The following is a 21,553-nucleotide window of genomic DNA, read 5'->3' on the forward strand; positions in this document are numbered from 1 at the left end:
CGCTGCACTCTCAAAACCCCAATACCCATATTGTTTTTTCTTGGTTATCTATCCCATTTAATTCCTAGAAACTTCAGTGATCCCAGAACCTGCACTCAGAGAAATTTGTGTAAAATTGAAGCAAGTCTTTTAACAAATAGATTTTTGTAAACATATTTGAGGGCAGAACTGGCTCTATTTGATCTGTTTTACAATTGACTAAAGTACTATAGGACTGGGATCTTCTGCTCTTTTTTTTTTTTCCTTCTTCCTTTTCCTTATTGGGAGGAGTGAGAAAATGGCTGGTGATGCTTTCAGAGTCATTCAGTGTTTTATGAACATAAACTGAGTTTCAGTACAACACTTGAACACTTTTGCTGCTTATGCGCTCCTGGAAGTCTCACCCTTGCTGTAAATTGAGGGGATTATGTGAAATAAGAATTTATCTTTTTAAAAATCAGATTCAGGGAGTTTTATTTTATGCTCCTTTTAATGCCAATACTTTTGTCCCTGGAAATTCTCCACAAAGTCACATCAGCAAGTAAACGGTAGACAGGGGTTTTACAATCTCTGTGATGATAGATAAATCCTCATTTTCCCTCCTCGAACAACCCCAAAGCTACTGCCAGAAACCCAATACATAGGTGGTCTGCAACTTGCAAAACACGACCTAGTTTTATACTGGTTTCCTAAAGCAAAACAAAAATGAACAAAACAAGTTTACTTGTGTTAAATATTTGCAGTTTTGTGGTAAACACTTGGTTTCCTCATTCCTATTTGTGTTTTTCAAATAGATTTTCTTTTCCTCCCCAAATACACAATGTGTATCCTTTTGGAAGCCTTATTTATCTGCTGAGTGCTGGGGCTCAGCGGCGCTACAAGGACTAAGCCGTCATCTCTGACCTGGGTGTAACTCAACTCTTGCAGGGAGCGGGCAGCATCTCAGCCTTTCAGATCACGCTGCTGGAAGCGGCAGTGAGGGGTGAGCTACACATCTACTTTGCGTGACGAAGATAGAGGCTTTCTAGAATTTGACCCGAGAAATGTACTTTTCCCTTTATGTTTCTCAATCACCAACTCAAAGCCAAGCGTTATCAGGGTCAACTATGTTCCAAGTCACCAGGTTAATGATAGTAAGAAATGCCTCTTATCCCCCTGCCTCTCTTCTGCCCAAATGTCATGCCCATTCCTCTTGAAATAAGGCTGTGGTCACCAGAATTTAAGCATCTGTTTACTCCAGGAGATGCTATTTGAGTTCACTCTGCCAGGAGATGACAATGGGCTCTTGCAAAGCCCTTGTTCACTCTGGATCCTACTTGTCTTCAACAGGCTAAAGAAAACCTGGCTATCTATTCCCATCCCTGCAGCTGAGATGCTCTCAAAGGTGGCGGTCAGTCCATTAGTGCTTGTAGAAGGGACGATATTTTTGGAAAGCAAAGGCCCTGCTGCAAGGCCTGACTGATGGAAATCGACAGGAATGAACCCGGATCTCGCTGTCACCACAATACACTGCAAATCTACCGTTGAACAAAAGATTAGTTGCAATAATGAAATTCAACAACTGAAACATGAGGCTTCATGGATAAAAATCATCTTTGTGGGGATTTGCAGTGTAAAGTCTGTGCTTTGCCTAAGTACTGATTTGATTACCTAAATCACGTACAATCACAGAGCAAATCTCAGAAGTTAATTCCCCCCGCCCCTGCAGAAGTGTAAAAATGTAAAGGCTCATGCTCCAGACTCTCAAACTCTTTTTGTCAGCCACACACACAAACAGTATACAGTGCTTAAGAGCATGTGAAATCTGCTGTTACCTGTATATATGTGCTCCACATAATCAGGGTGCTTTTTAGCAAACATGTCCTTTATCTTGTTTATTTTGTCAGCCTTGACTTCTGTCACAAACGGTGTGTACATAACCGAAAAAGATTCTTCTGTAGTGATGGCTTCTTCAATCATAGCCTAAAAAAGGCAAAGAAATGATACATTTCATGTTGGTTAATGGCTAGTTAAAAAAAAAAAAGAAAAATAATTACTTTCACAGATGATATTTTCCCTTTAATAATTGCACAGTCATGCAAAGATAACATATTTTGGTCTTGAATATTAATTAGAGGGGAATTTAAATTAGTTCCAGAAAGCACTGCCTATCTATACTCAGAAAATCAATTTAATGGAGAAAGAACATTTGTAAACAGTTTTCAGTGCAGCGAGCCTATGTCTTCAATGAGGAGAAAAGTATTAGATAAATTATCTTTTAGATGAAAAGAAAAAGTGTTTCCATGCTCTCTGAAGGTCACATCTTTCATCTGAGGGTTTTATTCAGTCCTTCGGAGCTGGTTAAACAATACTAAGCATTCATATTACCCCTTGGATTGGCATGAATCAGACACTGTGTCTATACGGAATATTAGTCTTAAAATATTGCATTTAAACACCATTTGCATTAAGAGTAAAATTCACTCCTGTGCAGAGGGCAACACGAAGCTTATGAACCTTGTAATCCCTTAAAAATGACTCAAATGATGCATTGTGCTGGTCTTATGCAGAGAGGTGGATTTCACACTCAGTGGACCCCAATGAACTGGTGCTGGAACTGCCAGGAGGAGCTACCAGCCTGGAAACAGCCATGCTCAGTACTCTTATTGATCAGTGCAACCTTATCGATCAAGGTTGAGCTGCAGTTCCTCCTGGGTTGGGGTTTGGGTAAGACCACGTTCAGCGCTGCTTTGGCTGCATCTGTTGCTAACAAAGATTTTGTCTTCTTGATGTGGGCAGTTCTTTCTGGAAACTGGGGGAACTGCAAGGCTTCATTAACGTATCTTGGCAAAAGCATAAACATGGTTAACAGTGACAATACTAACACAAAGTTAATAGCGATGGTCAGAAAAGCATGAGAGGAAAAGATACATCTTTTTTAACAGGGTGTATGAATCTCCCAGATCACCTTATACACTGAAGTGCTTCACAGAAGGTATCATTATGGGCCTAGCTTGGTGTTTTATTGACAAGTCCTCGCTTTTGTTCTCCAGTCTATCCTCCACCTATGTAAAATTATCCAAGACATAGTGTGCCTCCGTGAGTCATTTTTTTAGCTGACGACTGCTCCCACCAACCCAGAATGGAAGGCTGAGTGCCAATTAGTTAAGTATCTATGTCCTTCTCTTTAATGGCTTTAGACAACAGGTCCTCTGATACGGTCTTATGCCAGTTTATTTCCATCCTGTTTATTGGTATGGGGTGTGCAGAAATACCATAGAAATGCTATAACTGTTTTGAGCAGATACTGGGATAGGCTGCCATATGTGCACCCTGAGTGCTCTTACACTGAATACTCTGCCTGGATGTCGATGGTATCACTGGGGATTTCTTTATATTTTAGATTACTATATTTAGTCAGCCCATTATCCTTCATTTACTGGAATGGAAGCAGTCTGGAGTGGGCAGCATTTAGCCCTGGAAAATTAACAAGCTTCAAATGTGTGTAATATAGTATCGTGACCACCCGGGGCAGTAATAACGTTCCCCCCCAGTGAGTAGGAGTTCTAGCTTTCCACAGGCACAGCCGTTTTATCCACGGTTAATGCCACAGATCTGGAGGTATCAGACCAGAAAATAGCAAGTGTGTCCTCCTGCCAAGAGCTCGGGGGCCCATGAATGGATCTGTGCCTGTTCCTCCCTGCGGGAATACTTACTAGTCTGCACTGATTTATAGGAAAGTGATTTTAGGATTTCATATTTCTATGGACTGTAATTATCTTGTTGTTCAGGGCCCTTAGAGGATCAGTAGCAAAACAATGGTACCAATCTAGCTTTCCAAGGTACATTTTTAAAAAAGCAGAGGCTTACTTGTTCAAGTTTTACTGAATTTCATGTGTAAATATAGGCACAGAATTAGGTCAGCCTTATTTTGTGTGAGATGTTGGGTGTTCTGCTTATTTTCTGTAGCTTGGCAGCCATTTCCTAATCTGGATTAATATGAGCATGTGAATGTGTTTTTGGGTGTATCCATTCACTTCAGATTTAAAATACATGGAGTGAGTATTTTAAATCTATTTTAAATACAGATTTAAAATACATACCAGCCAAGCTCTGTATTCTACCTGTAAAGTTCACTTTGGCTTTATCATCCTCAAGAACAGTTCAAAGTCATGCCTATAATATCTCTGCAGTGCCATGTACCCGTGGCTACTCTGCACAGCATGCAAATAGTGACTAGCTCAGAGGGCAATAATGGTAAAATGTCAGCCAACGGGGAAAAGAATAGATCCGTAGTTTCTGGTCAGTACTGTTACTGAGGGTATTATTATTACCCAAGAGCATTTTTTTCCCCAAGCTACTGACCCTGGACATAGATGCTATTTGTTTTATTATCCTCTTGGATTTTTATGGGGTAAAGTCTTTAAGGATATAAAACTTCAGCCCATAAAAACTTTGGAGGAGAAAACTTTATACGATGAAATCCCCAAGGATTTTTCTGCTTAAGCCTTTATGCACTGAAGTCCATACCCGTGGACGAATATCTGGCAACGTCTCCAGGAAACAGGGATGCCTACAGAACATCATCTGTCGTGCTGTACACTGTGCAGCTACTCAAGATATAGTCAGACTGTGGAGAGGATTGCAAGGGCTCCAATGGACTTTCAAGATAGTCCTTGCAGAGAAGACAGGACAACTGTTTTTTCCCATTTGCATGTGTTTTTGCATCTTTGCATCTGAAGGGTCCTTTCTGCAATGTCCTCTCAGATACATCAGGAAGGATGTTGCTGTTCTGGCCTTGGAGTGGAAGAAGTGTCAGACTCTTTCATGAGTATGGGGGTAGCTGCTAAACTGATAAAAATGACAAAGAAAGATGATTTTTTCATTTGCATATCTTGCAAGTGAGCTCTGCAGTGATATCTCATCACATGGTGTTACCTTCCAGCCTTCAACTCCAGCAGAGTTAGAAAAAGTGAAGTCCTTGAGATGACCTTAAACTATAAGAAAGAGCTCCTTTAACAATGTACAATAATGTAAGGACTATGATTGACATGAGTCCACTGAATTTGGTGGTTTACCTCAATAGCGGACAAAATCTATTCCTTCAGCAAAGATGCAAGAACTCGCTCAAGAAGAGGCTGCAGAGTAAACTGATGATAGGGAAGATTTCTTTTTGTATTTATGGGACTGACTCATGCTCTGCTATGTCAGGAGGTTTATATCCCTGTTTTGGAAGTGTGGGGAATCAGAGAAAGTCTGCAGAGAAACCATCTGGAGACAAAGTGTTTCAAGGAGTATTTATATTGTCAGCACTTCTATTAAAATACCAATTAATTCCTTCATGAAACCCAAGTGTTCACAAGGTTTGAGGGATGTACATTGCTATCAAGACAATTAAAAAGCCAAAAGACGTCCCTAAGCAAAAACCTTTGTTTTGATCAAGGGTTTAAACATATATTTGACCCAACACCACATACTCCTCTTCTCTGAGCACTTCGGCTCTGCAATACCCTTACATTCTACCGTATCTAGTAATGTTATATTTCACAGACCTTTTAATAAAACTTAAACTTTAGCCTAAACAATCTTATATTGTCCCTTCAACACCCACTAAAATTCCGTTAAGAGCTCATAAAATGAATAGGTAGATGCAGAGGAAACAAAGCTTTGCCGTGCCAACTTTTGATGGCAAATGATATAACTACTTCAATATTTTTATGAAGCTTTTGCCATTTTGCCTGCTTAGAGCAGACGTAGAAGAAAAATGGCACCGTAGCAAAAAATTCTTCATGACAGTGACAGTAGCTTTCCCTGCTACAGTCCCTAACCTTAATCCTCTTTAACTACAGAAAGGTTTAATTTGGAAAATCCAATTATCTTGACATCTAGAATTAGCCAAAAATTTAGATATCTTTCTAGTGCCTTATCTTGCAGCTGCAGTGCACATTCAGCCACTGTCTCATTTACAGTACAGCAGGAATTGATGCTTTTATTGATGATTTTTATTAATGCAGTGATATCAGTCAGGGTAAAGCCATTAGCCTCTTCTATGAACTGCTTCCACTCTTAGGCTGGTAGTTAGAATTATGGGTGCACTGTGGTGCAACCTGTGCGCTTTTCTCTATATCTTTCCAACCATAAAGAAGTATCTGGCAGCCCTGCCACTAAGTCTGTTGCTGTTGTGATATGAATATCTTCTCACCAGCATGATCTTCTTACATAATTTTTATTTTTTTTCCTGTGGGAAAAATAAGTAGACAGAATGCCAGAGCATATCCTTTTCTCAATATGTTTATGGTATGAATAAATCATGTATTATACAATAGATGAGAACTTTCTGCTTATCTGCCATGTAATGCCTCGCCATTAACGTAGGTCACATCAAATATCAGCTTATTTAGGTTCTTAAGTTATTAACGTATTTAAATCTCTGCGAGTTATTTTGTATGCAGTATAGTTTGAAAGCGGATTTGCAGAGCGCCACGGTGGTAGATCCGTGTATTCTGCTGGCTTCTGAAAGGCAGAGGCAGAGGTATTGCAGATGTGTTACCTTAGCCTTCAAGATCTGTTTGATACTCTAATAAGTATCTCTTTATGGTTTGGGAGAAAAGAAATCCATGCTTTATATCCTTCCAAAGAGATCACTGTTCATTAAAGAAAAACCCCAGAATACATAGAGTATGGAAAAGGCTGGAGGCTGCTCTTGAAACTCCCTGCCCATGATGCCGGCAGGTGGGAAAGCAGGGACTAAGTACAAATGTGGAAATGCAATTCCAGTTCAGGGAAGCTCTCTGCCCGCAAGCCCGTCCTCCGGTCTCACAAACTTATGTGCACGGAGAGTGCCATGGGAGTCCTCAGCTCTTGTATCACTTGCCACCAACTGAGGATCTTGCCCTTTCAGCTCAGCACAGGGGTAAATGTGAAGGATTTCAGTGTTTCTTTGCTATGATGGAGCGACTCTGAGACCAGTGAAACAGGATATATTTGCTTTGTAGGGCTGACGCAGAGCATTGACAAAGTGAGCCCCTGTTACTGCTCAAATTATGGTTTGTTGCCATCGGTAGCTACCATGTGTATCTGTACGAGGTGAGAGCTCTAGCTCCAAGCCTCCCTGCAGAGGTGGCTCCTGGCCTGGGCCACCTACCCCTGCCCCAGCTGGGGCCTTGCAACTCCCCAAGATACCGAGATGTGAGCAGAGCCGGTCCAGCGGAGCGAGCCAAGCTCCCATGGATAGTCGGCGTGACTGACATGCCATGCTGGCACGCTCTTGGCCACCCAGCTAACTGCGGTGCAGACACGCTTCCTTGGCGTGGTAACAGAGGCAGACATAAATCTGCAACAGGGCGGTGAGGTAGTGGGTGCAAACATCAAAGAACTGCCCCTGTGAACAGGCCAATTATCCTCTACATGAAGCTACTGGCCAAAACCATAGCTTTTAACCAGTTTTGTTAACGTTGCCCCTTTCTTAAGGGTAAGAGAGTTTTCACGGTGAGAAATACCCTAATTCCAGTAAGGCAATTCACTGTGACTGCTCTGAGCAGCAGGACTGCCCTTCCAGTGCTGGGAGTAGCCTTTCGCCATCACAAGCCCTCTGCATGTGTTGGGTCAGCTCTGCACGGCTCCTGCTTTGTCAGTAATGGGTCACAGTTTAAACAGCAGTGGTTTTTTTTTGTGAAAGGAGATTATAAACTGCGCTCAGCTGAACAGCTTTGGTAGCCTGGGCTCAGAGAGACATCTTAACTCAGACAGGCAGAGCTAAAGGTTGAGCATCACTGAGTGCTTTATGTGAATGTAGTCAGAGTCACTGGCCAACACCTGGATGCTGCATCCAGCTGGTGATTCAGGCAAGTGCTTGAGAGACCGGGAGTGACCCTGGCTAGGAATTACTCCTGGGAGAAATGTGGGATACTTGCTGTAGGGGCTTTTCAGGGCTTTTAGCACAAAAAGAGGAAAAAAAAAAGAAGAAAAAGAAAAGGAAACTAAAATGCAGAAACTAACTGAAGGAGATGTCAGTCCTTCCTAGCACTGAGCTCAACACATTTTGAGAACTTGACTTAAATGTGAAGAGATGAATCAGACAGCCAGAGATGGTGAGTGATGTTGTTAGCCTGTAAAATGGACAGCACTGTTCAAAGGGGCAGCAAAAAATCATGCCTGAGTCATTGCAATAGCAAACTACTTTATGTGGCTGAATGGCTGCTAATTTAGTAGAAGACAAGTTGACTGTATATAGGGATGTTTCTGAAAAGTGACTTTATCTCTTTTTGTGTGATGTCCTCTGTAGTTCTTCAAGAGCAGATGTGCAGATGGAAAGCCACATAACCAGTAATGATCCTGGGAAGAGCACAAACTCCTGCCTGTAGCTTCATCTCCCTGAAGAAAGGAGATGGTAGACAAAAAAAGGGAAGAGGATAATGAATGTTTAACTTCTTAAGGACCTTTGCAACTCGAGGGCACAATAAGGGCCTGAGAACAGCACAAAATAGCTGGTTTTCTACGCTGATTTCTCACGTTTCTTTTGTAAATCTTAAAGCTCTGCTTTGCAACCCGGTAAAAGCCAGAATGAATTGAAAATTCTACTTGTGAAATATGCACTTTACTTTTGAGTTGCCCTGTAGGGTTTTTTAAACGGCCTGGAGCTTTGCTGGCCAGGTTGTTCCTGTTGAACATCTTTCAGACGTGATTTATGGGCCTCTGTTAACAGTTAAAACCCTAATTGGGTTGGTATTTTGTTTCATATTGGGATTTCAACAGCTACCAACTACAGCAAGGTATGTGTTACCTATTACATTCAGCTGGTATTAAATAAATCCATCTTTCCTGAAATCAGAGACAATTAATCCATCTGTTTTAATAATTGTGACATTTAAACTAATAACTTCTCTTATCATGTAAATATAAGTATGATTCAAACAACAATTATTCTACCATGAATGATCTGGTACCAGAAAAATAGAAGTAGGTAGAAAATATGTGGAAGTAGATATTATTAAAGAAGAAAGAATACAAGAAAAATGTTAAATTCCTTGGTTTTGTACATGTAGAATTGTTTCCGGAATGGAAATATCAGCAATAACAACAGCAATAAAAAACTCCCAAATCAGTATCAACATGATAGAAACTCTCTGTTATGTTATTTTATTGTCCTTCTCAATCCAGTTTTCAATTACTCCATATTTTTACTAGTGTACCTGAGAGTAGAATGAAGCTGATTTTTGCAGCTGAGAGTTATGTCTTACAAACAGTGTATTCCAAAGCCAGACTGGTTTGAATACCTGAAATGGCATACATAGGAAGAGGCCCATTCTACCCTGACAAGATGTTAGTAATTTTAATTTTAACAAGTTGCTTCAGCCCTGATGCAATGAGAACACAGGAAACCCATGAACTGGTCAGAAGCTGCACTGAGATCATCTGGATACCAGTGCAGTGTCTTAAGAATGAACTGATCTTCCTGCTCATGGGCCAAAATCTTTTTGTTCTTCTAATGTGCAGGATGAGGAAAATCATTACATCCCAATTTTCCACCAGAAAATGAAAAGCTCGGTGCTTCAAGGCAAGTGTTGTCCTTCAAAATGGCCATAGATACAGAAGAGTGAGGATTACCTATTGGTTTTTATGAAGAGGGATAAGAGAAATGTTATCTCTTTTCTGACATGAGAAAATACAAAAATTAATTCTTAAAGGAGCAACAAGCTCCACAGACCTCTGAGACAATATGGACTTACACATATTAGGCACTTACTTCTGCCTGTACACAGAACAGTCATTGACCTCAATGGGATTTTCCCCCAGTTTTGATTAAAGAAGGGACTTTTCTGCAATAAAGTGTGGCACAGCATGATCTGCTAAAATAGTCTCAAGAATTAGTGAGAAATACATTTTCTCAGTGATATGATGGCCAGGCCGCCCAGAGAGGCTGCCTGACAGCTCCTATCAGTCATTCCATTAGGAGGATTGCAAAACATCCCTGCTGTTGCCAGCTTGGATACCTCACGCTCCATAGCAGGACATGGGTCAAGCGTGAGCACGCAGGACTGCTGATGGGCCTTGTCACCGGCTGAGACTGCGGACGAGGTTTTGGCTACCAGGATCTTTTTCCTTTTACCTTTCTTGCCTTGGATTCTCACCCCGCAAGGTGTGAGATAAAGTTGAGCTCTAAAGGAGTTGACAGCGTTCATCGCTGCACTGTAGGTGTTCAGCCACCTTGCAGGGCTGGGTTATCATTTGCTTTATTGTGTGATGTGTGTATTGCTCTGTGCTTGCAACAGCCCAGATTTTTGAAATGGAAGCACCTGATGTTCATAACAGCAATGAGAGAGCAAAACAAATGTCTGAATACCCAAACCTCCATGTCAGCCAATGCATGTGCTACTGGCAGCTTTCTCTGTGGCATTGAGTTTAGCTGGCAGAAATATTCTCAGAAACGCAAGGTCGTGAGCTCCGTGTGCAGCAGTCACAGGGCCAGTATTTTCAATGTGCTAAGAGCAGCTCTGTGATGGCCGCAATCTTGACCAAAACACTGGGGTTGAACTGGAGCTAAAGCTAAAAGCCCAGTTTGCTCCAATGCAAATTAAAGATCTCCATCTGAGCTGTAGCAAATACATATTGGCTACGTTATGGAATTAGGGCTTTTAGTACAGATGGTTATGGAAGTGTACAGATACGAACCTCCAAGTTTTGAAATGCCTTCCTAGGGTTCTGTTAGTTTCTGCAACGTATGCGTTGCTGGTGCAACGGCACTTAGTGTAAGACTTTGGCTAGATGGGATTGACTTTGGATATAAGTGTGTAACGGATGCTAGAGCCAAAGCTTCAGTATAAAATAGGCCACATGGTTTTCACAATGGAATAATAAAAGCAATTAAATTTGTAGTGTGCTAATGAGTTAAGTCTGAGATGTTTATAAATTAGGTAATAAAGGCACTTTATACTAAGATGTCTGTGCTAGATATTGGTGAAATCAGGCTGTGACTTTCAAGATACTTGCAAAGTTCATGTTTGACAATGTTGGGCATTTTTGACATTGTAGTATGGCTGTGATATACTTTTACTCATGGAATGAAACTTCCAGAGTATATTGCACAGTTTTTAGCTAGTGGAAATAGTTTACAAAGGTGTGAGTAAAACTGGACAGTTTGGAGAGGGACTCTTTCTATGGGATGAAATATCTCAAGTCCATTGTTTGTTTTGCCATTACCAGCTGAGAAATTGCATTGCTGACAATAAATGCTAGGGAGCTTACCTGACTATAGTAATAAGTAGGTTTAAACTTTGTCTTGCTGTTACCACTCTGCAAATATCTACCATAATACATTTAATAACTTTCACATTATTATTTATTGTGATGAACTCTATTTAACTTAACTTGTCTATTTTTAATCTAACAGCCAGTACACAAATCATTCAGTGCATATTCTATAGTGGGTTATGAAAAAAAGCCCATCCATTTGAATATATCTTAACTTGGAATGTATATTTTCAATCTATGGAATAAAATATTTGAACAGAGGAGAAGGCTTGACTTACTGAATAATATTGTCCGTTGCAAATTAGTTTTTCACCTCTCATCAGCATGATACCTTTATCTCAAGAGTGGAATGGAAGGATGGTATTAATATTCAAAACCAACACAGGGCATTAGATATTACATATCACTGTACAGAAGATCCAGAAATAGATGATTTACTTTAAAGGGGATAATCAAAGAAAGCTAATCAAAAAGCTAATCAAAAAGAATATTTAAAGTTGCCTTGATCATGATCCATAGGTACATATACAGGGAGAAGATAACAAGTACTAAAGGATCTTTAAGCTTTCAGAGATGAATGCATAATACAAATTGCTGGAAGTTTGGACTGGACAAGTAAGATCCCAGCCTGTAAACTGGGGAAAAAACAGGGGACAAACATGTAACAAATCGTCTTTTGGATGGGTTATGGTAAAGATTCTATTATTAAACTGTTTAAGTGGGGATTGCATAACTTTCTCAAAACCAGTCTCTGCTTTCCTCTTTTGGCACCAATGCAGGAAGGTAAGGGTGCAATTCTGGGGTGTTTTTATGCAGGAAGTCAGAAAATTTGTCAATATGAGCCCATCTGGCCTTAAAAATCTGTCAGTACAAACCTTGCAGTGTGCCTAAGAGGAGGTACACAGTCACATGGAACAGATCACTGCTGAAGAAGAAGAAATACGTAAAAGGTAATAATGAGGAGGGGAGTTATTTGAGGATGTTTTAGGAAGAGTTTTGAAGAAAGAGGACTCCTGGCTGTTGATGTCCAGGATAGAAGAAGTTCAAAGGAAAGTATAAAACCAAAATCAGGAGAAGAAAACCAAAGGAGATACAAGATAAAGACTGCTCTGAGCACGAGGAATAGATCAGGAGAGAAAAAACAGTGATTTAGAAGTAGGATAAATAATAAAGAGCTTTGCAGGTGTGAATTAAGGGCCTGAATTTTTTGCAGTAAAGGCATCACCTGAAGGATTCTAGTGGTCTCTACAATGTTTTGAAGCTATGAAAAAAGTAGAAGACAGGCTGTGAGGAGGAAAAGCCTCTTCCAGCAGTTAAAAGAATCATGAAAAGAAGAAACAAAAGTAGTCAGTGACACACCAGAAGATTATATATATGACCCACTGATCAAAGCAGAGTGTGACATATCTTATCTAAAAAGCTTTCTTCACAAAAGCAAAAAGCAAACCGTCCTGTTCACCGTCTATTCCCTTCCTCCTCAGAAATTTTTGCGCATGGTTGTGAGCCAACACTAGCGAGTTCTGGGGCAGAGAAGTAGTTAGCAAGAAAAGCGTGCATCAATAGCTGTTGCTTTGGTTACAAAGGCACATGAGCATGTATAGTCGTGACAAGTTATTTTCAGCTTTACACCATGAAATAGAGAGAATATTAATAAAAAAGATTATGTTACCTCTGCTTGGTCTCTCTGTGGTGGAAAGTCCCAGTGCAGTGTCACATGCTACATCATACCGCATAATTGTTGCTGTGTGCTTTAATGACATTGAAGTCACCCCTGATGCTGAGTGCACAGAACTCATCAGCTCAGGAAGGAAAAGGTTGTTACTGGTGCTGGGGATATATCTTCATGAACAGCGTTTCTTAAGTGCTAGCTGTTAACTTGAGTGGGAGTGGTACTGGGCACCCAGCTGCCTCTACTGCGTGTGTGTCAGCATATAGATACTGCTGAATCCTTAGCCTAGCCCACGCTAAGGCATACGCACAAAAGGCACAAAATTGCAGAGCAATCTCTGTCTCCCAGTGAAAGTCAAGCATGGTGGGGGATCGAACAAATGGTTAGATCTCTACTGACATTTCAAAGCTTCGGCAGACAAAGATGACAGCAGCTCAGGTTCAGGCAAAAGGCAGAGAAGGAGTGGGAATGGGGCACAAACAGCATGGTGGTGCCTCTTGGTACCACAGGGGTCCAGGGAGGCCCACGCATGAACTCTCCATCAGGAAGAGAAATGAGCTGTGAGCTCCTGACTGAAGCAGAGATGAACCAGAATCCTACCACAGCCAAAATAATTTTGTATGATGATGCTAATATTGTGTGACGACACTAATGTCTGGAAGCGATTCAGTAGCCCCACTTCTAGTCTGGTTCATTCCCACGTTAGGTCAACCACAGCTTCTGATTTAGACTCTGTGAGGAGGCATCGTGATGAATCTTGTCCTTCATGCCACTTTTTTGGCCCTGTTACATAGCAGGACAGTCTAAACCCCTGAGGGAGAGGACAGTTATGGCAGCTCCTCCTTTAAAGGTTTATTCTTTGAAGTTTCATGTCCATGACATCAAGAAGGGAAGTCAATGGATACCAGTGTTAAGAGACAAAAAAAGACATTCCATTTGAAGAAATGACCCCTTCATAAAACCTGTTTGTGAACTCAAGATTTTAAATGAGTCTGACCCAGTGGGGAAAAAAATCAAACTGTTCTGTACAGAAGAAATTCTCTGCTGGAAAGCATATAAGAAAGTTCACAGGCACTGCAAACACTAGCCCAGTGGGTAATTCTCTGAATGAGATGCACTTTGCACTCACAGCAGTACTGAAATTCAGCAGCGCCCAAGACTGAGATTTATTCCGTTTTACCAAATGAATGCAACTAATAATAGTTTTAAAAAGGAAGAATTTACCGTGTGAGTGAAGGTAAAAGACCAGATTCTGATCTTTATTACTCTGGCTTATGTCAGACATATTTTGCACCGCTTCACATAAAGTACAGATGTCACAGATGTTCTCACAGAATAAACCCAAAATAAATGGGATCAGAATCAGACTCTGAAATTTTATCGCAAGGGACATATATTGTTCCTAGTATCATTCAATTCCTTGTATGGACAAGGAGGACCTGAGGGCCAGGTCCACTCTGGGAGGCAGAAGAGTCTTCCACCACCTGAGGCCCAAATACTGCAGTCCCTCTGAAATGCACTTTGGTTGCATTGAAACCGGGGCTGTGAAGGATGGGACACTACGGGCAGTGATAAGATCCTGCAGCAATAAGCCTCTCCCAGCAAAGGATCTAGCATCCATTCACCTGCAAGTGTGTGAGAGCCCTCCTGAGAGCAGAAGGGGGTACCCTTAAACTTAAATTTGTGCTGATGTGGCTGAACAGCCATGTCAAATAAGTATCACTCAAGAGACGAGTCTCATTGAAGGCAATGGTCATCTCCCCACATAAGTAGTCTTTGTAGACTGGGGTCTTACCTAGCCATCCTTCACAGAGCACTTTAGGTTCCTGAGCCCATTTGTTACAGTCATTTTTTCCTCCCCTTCCAGTTGAAGAGTTTGGAAAGGTGTCAGAGGATTAGTATCATGCAAATTGTGAAAGGAAAGTGTCACTAAGGTAGGAAGACTTCACAAAAAATAGCTTAGGGGACTATACAGCATCCAGAATTAAATTTTATAGCAGTCCATAAAATTGAAGTATGAGCCAAGGGTTAACAACCTTGAATTTTGCCCTTAAAATTAGTCCAAGAAAATCTACTTCATTATAAATACGGTAGTACTATAGAATGTCCTGTTGATTGATATGCCCAAGAGCTACCTTTGTCGGCAGTCTTTTAAGCAGTAATCCTTCATTTTGGTCTTAATAGTAAGATGGGCACCTCCTTCCTCATTGGGCTATCAATTTTTACCTGCCAATACAGTTTGATGAGCTTGCTTATATGCTGCTCAGTGCCTCCTGTCAGCCAGTACATATAGTCAGCAATCATGGTGCTCCTGATGACAAAAGCAGAATAAATGAGTGTACAGGGAGAGAAGGATGTATATAGCAGTATTTAAAGGAGGTAATATTAAAAGACTGTAACATGGTTTGTATCAAAAGATTACACATAACTCTCAGTCTTTGTCCAACTTTAAGACAAGCATTAGTAAACATTTTTTAGCTAGTTAAACGATCTGCCAGCAAACAACCCTACATTTTCTTTTAATAGCTTTTCCATATTTTAATCTGAGCAAATATTTAATGACTGCTATACAATATTTTAGTCTGGCTTTTCTTTTTTTGCTTTAAAGTATTTGTGGGTAAAATATCTTATATGTAAGTACATATGTCTTCTAGCACAGCATCAACACGTATAACACCCTGTAGCTTGGCAGTCTGAGAATATCACTTGTCTATGGCAAACTCAGACATAGTTCACCTTTGATTAAACTATATCTTAAAAAAACCCCCCAAACCAAAAGTAATCAGCTATCTTGCTACCTAATTGAGTATGCTTTAGTACTCCCACTGTCTGTGACAATCATTGCATTACTCTTTCTAGACTGAGGGATATTAAAAAACTATTGTGCAATGGATATTAATGCAGAGTCTTAACAGACTTTAGAAAATCAGTTTGCTTTTATGGCTGTCTCTCCGCACTGCTCTCCGTTTCCTTTCCTCTAGAGATTCTAAATCCAATTAAATGTGACTAGATGTAATTCCAAATTGTCACTTTAGTCAATTAAACATATAATAATCTTGTGTACCTAATTACTAGCACCAAAAGTTTATTTGTTGGTGTAGTGCTATCAATGTGTACTTCTGCATGTTCCCCTTATCATTGCCTATATATTAATTGTGCTTTGACATTACTGTAAATTGAATTTGAAATTTCCCCCTAGTTAAAAGTGTCTCACAAACAGTAATCCCAATCCTGTTGTAATACCCTTTCAGAATGTACTTTCCAAGGCTGTATTATGTTCTTAATGAGATATAACCAAAAATACATGGATTTAACAATAAACATTTCAAAGCAGGCCCAGTATCAGGGGGTAACATATTGTTACAAGCAGGAACTAAATCTTCCCTTAGATGTTCTCATACAGCTTCCACTAATTTCACTGGGAGAAAAGCAATTCAATAGGATCCATGGATTTCTGCATAAGGACTGGATTTAGCCATAAGCTTTATTCAATGCTCATTCAAATCATTGGCAAAAATCCTCTTGACTGCACTAGAACAAAGAGCAGTTTCTAATTGAACATCGTTAGCCCAGCCGGCACAGGATGAACAAAGGATGAAATCCTCATTGCCCTGAAAATCATTGGCAACACTTTCATTGACTCCAAAGGGTGCCAGGTTTTAATCCCAGGAATGACATATGGATCCTATGGATGAAACAGAGAAGGTGAGCAAAGCATGCAGCACTGCCTGCTTGACCCAATGCCGGCAATGGTTTTGGGGAAAGACGTTCACTGTGTCCTGAGGCATAAAAGGGAAATAAACACGTGGCACAAAAACGGGGGAAGACAAATCTGTCACGTTATTCTGTACCTTTGGTCTACTAGAGGTAGGCTACAAAGCTTCCAGCTCCCGTGGCAATGGCAGTAGCTGGTACTGCAGTCCCTAGCAGTGTACGCAAGTGGTGGTGGCCTCCTGCGGCCACCTCGTCAGAAAGAAGGGACTTTCAATCTAAATTTAGAGCAATTCTCAAGCACTAAAGCCTTGTCTATTTTGGAGTCAAAGGACATTTGCAAGTGGTCATTTACAATATGGGCCCCTATAGATATAGTCACTTCAACTGCTGTCGTTTGAAAGATTAAAACTGGCAAATCCTTAACCCCGAGCATCATCCTGTTGCTGCCTGCCACTGTGGGAGCGCTGCCATGGGTCAAACGCAATCAGTCGGGTACGCAGACACCCACAGCAGGCTTTGCCATCCCTACTGCAGGCCACGGACTGGCGAAGCGAGGATCCATCCCACCGGCAGCACAACACGACATCCAGTTTGTGACCTCCTGCTCCTCCGTGGCAGCCAACGCTTTCTTCTCCCAGGTGGCACTGCTACCAAAGGTGGAGATGTGCGCAGAGCCCTGGACAAATCTGGAATCAATTCTCAGACAAGTCGCTTCATCTTTCTCTATTTCTCAGCATCAGCTGTAAAAGGCAGACGATCATATTTGACTGATTTACCTATTCGGTGTGTGAGTCCTCCTGGCACAATCTTTTGCTAATTCTTTGCAGCGCGCTCAGCACAATGTTGCTCTGATCGTGGCAGAGGTCTCCAGGCATCACTGCACTCCAGACAAACGCCTTTCCTCTTTGTTCTTCCTTCTGAATTTGTTCTTATTTAAATAATCAGACGCATGCTTACATTTCAAGCATTTGTGTTTAGTTTTTCAACATCTGCTTTTATCCCTGCTAGATTTCTCCTGTACTGCCGTGCATTTCATCAGGAATGGTGAAGCACATACATACATAAAACCGCTCCGAGCCTTTCAAGTGCCTCCATCCCAATTTTACTTCTCAGTTCCTCAGCCATCAGGGAGCACACACACAGGTCAGGACTGACGCTTGCTACTGTGACCTCAGGCCTTATGAGTGACTTAAAAAATTCCACTTTCAAAAGAAACACAAGCATTAAGGCTCTATGTGGATGGCCTATGTCCAACCCCAAATGTGCCCAAGTCAGAGAGTTTTCTTTGAAGGCCTCCAAGGCACAATTCACAGAACCAAAGTGACACATGCAATAGGGAATTATGAATTTCCAGATGCAGGGACACAGGTGAAATTACGCTGTCTGAATATGGTTACAGGGCTGGGCACTGAAAAATATTTAGAGATCTAAACACTCAGAAACCAAAGGACCAATTGAGATATTTAGGCAGGTTAAAGGCCTGGCTCCCATTGAAATACATGAAGGCATAAAGCACTGAGCTGGGTTCTCAACTCCCAGTGAGTACCTATCCATGTGGCCCATAAAAATCCAGGTAACAGACTTTCAGTAGGAGACTTATGAGTGCATGAGGCACTTTGAAATAAGACTTAAGTGAAATATTATTTAAAGAAATACTATTTATGAAATTAATATTTAAGATCCTCAGCCAGTGACCAAACTCATTAACAACTTTTTCCTCTCATCATGTTATCAACATGGCTGATGTATGAAGTATATCATATTAGTATATTATATATACTATATATGACTTACTTAGGATAGTATCTATAAAACCATATTAGCATTTCAGCAGTATGTAAGGGCCAGAGTAGGTCCTTCTTCCCATCTTCTGCAATCACAGGTCCTGGGGAAACGGGAGCTTGTGAAGAGCTGGATGGAAGAGGTTTCAGTACAGGTCAATTGGGATCAGCTGTTACATCATGTGGAGATTTTGGACAAGTGACATTGGCCAGCAACAGATCTCGCTCTGATTTGTGCCTCTAGAGTGACTACTTACGAGTTCAACTTTGAACCCTCCTGAGCACAAGGAACATAGGGTACAAAAGAATAGGAAAATAGCTCCCATTGAGTCCATGTAATGCATTTTTCTGGATGAAATGCCATGGTTTATTTTTACAGTTTTTAAAGATATTGGGATTAAACTCTAATGGTAAAGAACAAAGATACGTACATTCTCTTCCTACTTCTGACACAATCACTTCATGTGATATACAGAAATATTGGCCTTGTATTTACAGAACCATCTGCCAATTCTGAGTTACTAATCCGAAATACTTAAAACATGCCTGAGTTTCAGGTGGTAGCCCACCAAAGAGCTCCGTTTGACATGAGAACTGAAGTATTTCTGGCAATACACCTTCAGGAACACCTTAGGGATGCTGGAGAAAATGTGACACTTCTTTCAAAACATGAGGCTTTATATTCGAATGTTTGTTTTTTCCCAGTTGCTAGTTTGGGCCAGTATGAACTTCCATAACATAGCCAAACCCATCTGTGTTAATGTAGTAAGCCTGGAGCCAAAGGTGTCTTGCAACATCTGCTCAATCTGGCCACTTGGTGGTGCAGAACAATAAGATATATTTCTATATGTGCAAGCAAAGAGCACACCACAGATCCTAAACTGTCGCCCTCAGCCCATCTCCAGACATGCATAGGACTTGTAATAAAAAAGTCAAAGGTAGCTTTTGCTGCATGACAGCTGCTGACACTAGCAGCCAGTGTACAGCCAAATCCTTCACAGCAGCCATGCAAGCCTGTGACAAGAAAATGGATGGTACGGGTGTAAGAAATATGTGGAGTTTTCTGGAATGCAACAGTGTTACATTGCCAAAGAAGACAAGAAATTAGCAATGTTGCTAAATGCTTGTGTGTTCATTTACCACTGTAAACACTGGAAAAAATATGAGGGCAAGACTCAAGGTCAGCTCCTTCGGCCTTGACTGCTCCCCTTGAGCTGCGCAGAAAGGAAAGAAGCCCTGAAGGGGAGAGGAGGATTTTTGTGCAGATGGCAGAGCCTTAGGAATAATCGCAGCCTATGCACATTAGAGTAACTTTCACTCTTCTGTGCTATTCAGCCCCAATTGCTGCTAAGATCAGGAGGCTGATAAGTGGCAGAAAATTACCTTTGCTCCCTACTTCAAGTGATCTCACCTGGATCTGCAGTAAGTGGTACTAATAGAAGGCCTCAGCGACTGCCATGTGATGTTAGCCCTGTGCAGACCTACTGTTTGGAAAGGGTAGGTGCATCTCCATTTTTTCATTTTAATGGGAATGTTAATATTCCTGATGCAGCCACCTGGGTATTTGAGATCTCTGATACAATAGTACTGAGCCGGAGAGACAAGATGCAAAATAAACTACTGCTCTCTTCTGGATGGATGACCTTTCTTATTTTCTGCTGAGATTAGAAAAGGAAAATTGTGTTTATAACTGAAATATGTAGGAGGTAGTTATTTTAATGTGATTAACCCATTTGAAAAGTGAACAAAATAATAAGTTAATTTTTAAACATCTCCATATATCCTAAACAAATGTAAACTCATTACTTTGAGGTTATGGAGACACTTGGAAACCATCAGATGATGAGAGATATACAGAACTCCAGAATATTGAGCAGGAATGAAATTACTAATGTCAGGATTTACCTATATGTAGACTAGCCCCAAAATGGGGCAAAAAGTTATGTTATCTATGCATAACACCTTGATGCTGCTAATTTCTGCAGAGGACTGGCTAAAACTTTGTTTTAAATATTTCACCAGTGAACCTTAAATGTACCGGGAATCTGTTATAAAACTTCTGTCCTGCCAAACCCTTCCACATTGGTGATGGGGTACGCTTGCTGTCTTTACTGAAGTTTCTGGGTCATTAGCGCATTGCTAGAAAGGAGAAATAAGTTTCCTGCAAGGAAAATGGCACCTGTATTTAGAATACATTTATTATATTTATTGTTATCTGTCCCATGGTTGCATGCAGGTAATAACTTTCTGTGTTGTATTGAGATTGCTATGCAGTGATAACGAATATTTGTCATTTAATGGCAACTGCTATGTAAGGACATAGAGAATGCTTTACAAATGTGAGCTGAGCAATGCACAGGGAAAGGACAAGCCTTTTAAAATGACAGGGAATGCTCAAGAAAACATCTCGGTAAGCCGAGCAAGATCTTGCGCTTTCTGTGACCTGGTATGAAACAAGCAGCAGTCAGCGTGGATGTGCTGTACAGGTCCCAGGAGGTGTGGAAGGCCCCAGTGCCTGGGTTAGCTTCACAGTCGAGCTGTTTGGAGAAGGGATGGGGTGGCTGGGATGGACTGCTTATAACAGAGATGCAATGAAACTTGCAGAAGGACACGGTCTGTGCTTGTTCTGGCCTCTAGCCGGTGGTTGCTCTGCTCTCTTGTATCTCTTCGGCCCTCAAGCTCCCTGGGTTAGGGACATACCTTGCACTGTCAATGCGTGGATTTACTTCTGGCAGGGGGTGTGGAAAAACTAGTATTGAAGGCTGCCTCTTGCCTCTGATGTGACCCTGTCTGAGCGAGCTGCTGTTTGACGCTTGGACAATCTCAAGTGATAAAGAATAACGTGTGTGGTGCAGAAATAACGGCCAGTAATTTTAGACACAGACTAACATCGTATGTTGGTGTCAAATTAAATAATAGGCCGTGTGGACTTTCCTTCGGGCTTTGACTGATCCCAGCACTTGTCAGAGCTGCTTTCCTAGATCCAATTTATGAAGCGCTCCTTTCACAGTGTTACTCTGGGGAGGACGGGGGTCACAAAAACAGCAGAAGCTCTCGGATCCCTTCGCGTGCGTGGGAAAAACAGATCCGTTTCCTTTCCTAGTCCTGGGCTCCGTGCCCTCCCCGTGCAATGCGCCTGCCGGCAGAGGGGGGGCCCCTGCTCCCCGCCGGCGCCGCCCCG

At 41.3% G+C, this 21,553-nt stretch overlaps 1 protein-coding gene across 1 annotated transcript in view; it reads right to left on the reverse strand.

The window, feature by feature from the left end:
- Positions 1 to 21,553, reverse strand: part of SPATA16 (spermatogenesis associated 16) — a 103,609-nt gene that overhangs the window by 27,021 nt on the left and 55,035 nt on the right. Inside the window, 2 exon segments of the mRNA XM_019474306.1 lie at positions 1,794 to 1,941; positions 15,104 to 15,188. Of these exon segments, the coding sequence (XP_019329851.1) occupies positions 1,794 to 1,941; positions 15,104 to 15,188 (233 nt within the window).

The sequence above is a fragment of the Aptenodytes forsteri genome, unplaced genomic scaffold (genome assembly GCF_000699145.1).
Source record: "Aptenodytes forsteri isolate BGI_AS27 unplaced genomic scaffold, ASM69914v1 Scaffold72, whole genome shotgun sequence".
NCBI classification, from domain to species: Eukaryota; Metazoa; Chordata; class Aves; order Sphenisciformes; family Spheniscidae; genus Aptenodytes; species Aptenodytes forsteri.